This window comes from Cebus imitator, unplaced genomic scaffold (assembly GCF_001604975.1).
Source record: "Cebus imitator isolate Cc_AM_T3 unplaced genomic scaffold, Cebus_imitator-1.0 Scaffold491, whole genome shotgun sequence".
Lineage (NCBI taxonomy): Eukaryota > Metazoa > Chordata > Mammalia > Primates > Cebidae > Cebus > Cebus imitator.
In genome coordinates, this window is record NW_016107806.1 from 24,976 (window position 1) to 27,712 (window position 2,737).

Below are 2,737 nucleotides of genomic sequence, written 5' to 3' on the forward strand. Positions count from 1 at the left end.
AGGTACCAAAAACAAGGAATGTAGGGGTCACCTGAAAGAATGATTAGAGCATCCTCCACTACATCATGAGACGATGGACTCTCGACAACCAGTGCAGAGTTGACGTTGTCATCCTCAAATGGGATTTCATTGGTGTCTCCGTCAGGCTGGCTGGAGTCAGAAGGGCCATAGCTATTTGAACGAGTGTTGACACATTCCTCCGGTGAGTCTTCAAGGACTCTCTTGAGCACCTCCCTGATGAGCCTGATGGTATAGAGATGACAAAAGATTAAACAAAGGGAGATTGGACCCCAGGAAGTCCTGGCTGGTTTTCACAGGAGGAATCAGAGAGGGCTCTCAGAAGGCAAATGGGAGGTTCCCTTTGAGAGGAAACAGGCAATCCTCCTCTCTGCCACAGAGCATGGATGCCATGGGAAACCGGAGAGAAAGAGAGCAGCTGGTATTCATCACACTGGGAAGAAAGGAGCTGAGAAGAACAGAGACTCGGTTATCCCTGCATAATTCAGACACGGCACTCAGCACATACAAAGAACCACAACAGCTGCCACACCCCGTGTCTAAGTTGGGTTGAACTGAACGTATTGTGGCCAAGGGAATGGAGGCTTTTGGCCCATGGTAGACACCAGAGAGGGTGAGATTCTAGAACTTTTCCATACTTTACCACCACTAATTGCTCCTGGTTATTCAGCGTTACCTGGGGACACGTGACTCCTGTAATTGCTCAGACTCTGCGACATGAGCATCTTCATCCTCATCTTGGTTATTTTCTGCAAGTACAGATGTGTTCGTTCAGATATTTCCCGTTTCACACTAGGCAAGCACAGTCAGCCCAAAGTGCACAGGGACATGGACGCCTGTGTGTGGGTCCCTGTTCTACTGAAAGCTCTCATGGTTTCTCTTTAACGAAACGCCATGGCATGGTTTCCTGATCCACCAGGCAATGCGTTTCTGATCCGGAGGCTCACCCTCAAGATGAGGCCAAATGTTGAAAAGACCTTCTGCTCCCACATCACTGGAGGCTTGTGCAGCCTCTCTCTGGACTTTGGCAGCTGTCTCCCCAATCCTGAGACAGATCTGATGCCCAGGGACACGCTTGCCTTCCTGTCACAGTTCACATTTAAAACCTATTTCTTTCTCTTAGGAGAGGACAAACAAACTTGGCCCACAATCCTCTGCACATCAGGTGACTTCAAAGGCCCTCCAAGTGGCTTCTGCTATGTTATTCAGGGACATTCTCTCCACAGGGAGTGCTCCAGTCTGAGCTGCGTCCTAACACCAAATGCCCACACATCAAGCGCTGTCTCCAACACCACACAGCGAGGGCCTTTATCTCGTTTTGATAAGCGGTCATAAGTGTTCACACATTTGAATGCTTCAGGCACTGCAAGATATCTGCCTTTGCAGATGGAGAGAGAGAAATTTGCCTGACTTTGCAGATGGAGAGACAGAAAGTCAGGAAGGAGAAATCAATTGCTCACAGACAGTTACTAAAAACACTGCTGAACATACAGCCTGGGGACCTTCATTCTTAATCCAGAGCTCTTTCCACTCCAACAACCCCCTCCCGTCACAGCTTCCTTTGAGTCCTTTACAACTGGACACATGCTGCCTCTTGTTCCAAAGACCACCTCCCATCAGATGATGTAAGGAGCAGAGACCTCTGGAAGCTCCCACAGTGGGTACTGTGTACTATCACTGCATTTCCCCCAGGCCCCCAGAACAGAGCTTTCCCTACCGAACCTCAGCAGAAACCTGAACTGAATGGCAGTTCAGGAGCCTCAGACATTTCGACCAACAGACTAGATGCTACTTGTCTGCAGGATCTTCTGTGGTACAGAGAGGATTCCTGTCAACATTATTTGGCCTCTTGCTGAGAAAAACAGGTGGTTCTGTGCCTGTGCCAGGAATCAATAGCTAAGATTTTACCCTGAGTCCCACACCCACCTTACTGCAGACGTGGAAAAGTGGCTACATGCTTTGGCCTCTCTCATCCATTTTTAACAAAATGTGAAAATACAAATTTATATTTACCTAGAACTATGGGGAAAATGAAATAAATTCTGATGTAGAGAATGTTCAGTTTCTCAGACAAAACACAGAACACTCTTCAGCACTTCTGTGATGGTGAACCTATAGAACTTACCTTCTGTCTTCAGCCGGCAGCCCAGGTCGTGGGCCGCTTGACTCATAAGAAGTTTATTTTGGCTGTATCCGTATTGCCGGTCCTCCTCATGATCTTTTCGATCTTCTGTAAGCCAATTCAGAAAAGCAGGTCACATTAAGAAAATCACACTTCACATAAGACCAAACCAGTGTTTAGTCATAGCACAAGCACAGAATTGTTCTCAGGGCAAGAATACGAATTCTGACAGGAAGATTCTAGGGGGCCCTGGATGAAGCCTGGTGAGTAGATGAGCCTGCTTTCCAGATGCACAGGCCAAAATCTCCCTGTACAGGAGGACCACAGTGCTATATTCTCTGCCTGAGTCTATGCAAAGTTAAACCAAATATTTTCCCAGAAAATATCCAAAAAGTAGTCAAACTATTCTCTGGGAGTGTTGCTGCAATACTGACTTCTCTCACCAGGTAGCAAGGTCACTGAATGGTCAGAGGCATCTATACCTGAAACTGGACAATATGTAAATTCTAACCACACTTGCTGGGAAAGGAGTCTGCGAACTTTGCGCAGTGGCAGTATCCTAGCCAATGAGCTCTATCTGAGATGAGATTATTGCTC

At 47.2% G+C, this 2,737-nt stretch overlaps 1 protein-coding gene across 1 annotated transcript in view; it reads right to left on the reverse strand.

Annotated features, from left to right (window-relative positions):
* LOC108292489 (neuroblastoma breakpoint family member 10-like) overlaps positions 1-2,737 on the reverse strand; it is a 14,698-nt gene that overhangs the window by 2,904 nt on the left and 9,057 nt on the right. The window contains exons 4-6 of the mRNA XM_037733083.1: positions 2,144-2,248; positions 695-767; positions 32-243 (exon numbers count right to left, since the gene is read on the reverse strand). Coding sequence (XP_037589011.1) covers positions 32-243; positions 695-767; positions 2,144-2,248 — 390 coding nt within the window. The remainder of the gene's footprint in view (positions 1-31; positions 244-694; positions 768-2,143; positions 2,249-2,737) is intronic.